Below are 2,297 nucleotides of genomic sequence, written 5' to 3' on the forward strand. Positions count from 1 at the left end.
ATTTCTGATAAACACAGGGACAACATATTTGGTGTTAAATAAAGCTTTAATACCAATAACAAATGATTATGTCATGGTAAAGGGGGCAACTGGCCAATCTGAAAGAGCTTATTTTTATAGGCTGTTGAAACATAAACTTGTAAAACAATGGGGAATTCACAAATTCACAAGTTCTTATATATGCCCAATGCTCCATCAGGACTTTTGGGTAAAGATTTATTGGAAGAATTAGAAGCAAAAATAATATTAAAAAATGGGGACATTACTTTGGAGGTTAAGGACCAACAATATGTGGAATAGTTAAGCCGGATGCTAATAACCAATGAGGCTAGAATTGAAAGTGAAGATGGGATTCTCAGGAAAATACTGGATAAGGTATTTCCTGGTATGTGGGCTTCTAACATACCAGGGAGAGCAAAGAATGCATCCCCAGTGCAAATTAGGCTTAAAGTAGGAAAACAACCAGTTAGGGTCAAGCAGTACCCTGTGAGAAAGGAAGACAAGGAAGATATTAGCCAAGTAATCTAACACTTTTTACAGATAGGTCTAATAAAAGTATGTCAGTCTGAGTTAAATACTCCTATTTTACCTGTTAAAAAGCCTGAGAGATCATACTGAATAGTACAAGGTTTAAGAGCTGTTAATAAGATAACTGAGGATTTATACCCAGTGGTTGCCAACCCCTACACTCTGTTAACTTGTTTAACATCTGAACTAACATGGTTTACTGTTTTAGATGTGAAAGACACTTTCTTTTGCCTTCCTCTCAATGAGACCAGCCAGAAAATTTTTGCATTTGAATGGGAAAACCCCAAAACTGGATACAAAACCCAGTTCACGTCGTTAGTTCTGCCTCAAGGGTTCAAGAACTTCCCCATGATATTTGGAGAACAACTGGCAAAAGATCTAGAATCTTGGGAAGTTCCATCAGAAGAAGAACAGCTGTTACAGTATGTGGATGACGTTCTGGTAGCTACCAAAACCCAAGAGGCATGTATGGAGTGGACAGTAAGCCTCTTAAACTTTTTGGGCCTACAGAGGTATCGAGTATCCCAGAAGAAGGCCCAAATGGTGAAGCAAACAGTTGTTTATTTGGGCTATGAAGTCAGTGCTGGACAAAGAACTTTAGGATGGGATCGCAAGGAAGCAGTATGCCAGACCCCAAAGCCCCAGACAGTAAAAGAACTAAGAACCTTTCTGGGCATGACTGGGTTGTGCAGGCTGTGGGCTTATAATTACAAACTGTTAGTCAAACCCCTATATGCCTTGATTACCTAAGGAAACAGAGACCTCCAATGGATGAAAGAAGCAACATGAGCCTTTGGCCAACTGAAGAAGGCCCTCATGTCAGCTCCAGCCCTGAGACTTCCAGATGTGAGTAAACCATTCTTTCTATTTTCTCACAAAAACCAGGGAATTGCTTTGGGAATACTAGCACAAGATCTGGGCCCATACCACAGGGCAGTTGCTTACCTCTCTAAGCAGCTGGATGCAGCAGCTAAGGGATGGCCAGGATGCCTCAGAGCGGTTGCAACAGTGGCAATGAACATCCAGGAAGTGCGCAAGTTCACCCTGGGCCAGAAGATGTCTGTGCTGGTGTCCCACTCAGTGCTGAAAGTAAAGGGGAGACATTGTCTGTCCCCACAGAGATTCCTGAAATACCAAACCATAATGGTGGAACAACATGATGTAGAAATTGTGGTAACGAACATTGTAAACCCAGCTTCTTTCCTCAGTGGTAGTATGGGAGAACTGGTGATCCATGACTGCCTGGAGACTATTGAAGCTACCTACTCCAGTCACCCAGATCTGAAGGACACCCCTGTCGAGGACACTGAGACCTGGTTCACTGATGGAAGTAGTTATGTCATCAGTGGGAAAAGGCATGCTGGATATGCAGTACCAGAAGCCAAGAGGTCATAGAGTCTGGATCGTTATCAACCAACACCTCAGCAGAGAAGGCTGAAATAATTGCCTTAACCCGGGCTTTAGAGCTGGCAAAGGAAAGAAAATCAATATTTACACAGACTCAAGGTATGCATTTGGGGTAGTCCATACATGTGGGGCCATCTGGAAGGAAAGAGGACTGTTGAACTCACAAGGAAAAAGCATCAAACATTCACAAGAGGTAATAAAACTGTTAGAGGCAGTCCAGCTACCTGAAAAGGTAGCCATCATACACATCAAGGCACACCAAAAAGTGAGCTCTGAATTGGAGGAAGGAAATGAGCTGGCAGACAGAAAGGCAAAAGAAGCAGCTAAAGGTGAGGTTGTTGAGACAGTTAAAACAACCTTAA

General features: G+C 42.5%; 1 protein-coding gene across 1 annotated transcript; it reads left to right on the forward strand.

The window, feature by feature from the left end:
* The first annotated feature begins 309 nt into the window (after window positions 1-309).
* On the forward strand, window positions 310-1,923 carry LOC121339391 (retrovirus-related Pol polyprotein from transposon opus). The gene is given in 1 exon segment (XM_041411134.1): window positions 310-1,923. A coding segment is annotated over 1 exon segment (1,614 nt).
* Window positions 1,924-2,297: the final 374 nt, after the last annotated feature.

The sequence above is a fragment of the Onychostruthus taczanowskii genome, unplaced genomic scaffold (genome assembly GCF_017590055.1).
Source record: "Onychostruthus taczanowskii isolate IOZ18803 unplaced genomic scaffold, ASM1759005v1 scaffold341, whole genome shotgun sequence".
NCBI classification, from domain to species: Eukaryota; Metazoa; Chordata; class Aves; order Passeriformes; family Passeridae; genus Onychostruthus; species Onychostruthus taczanowskii.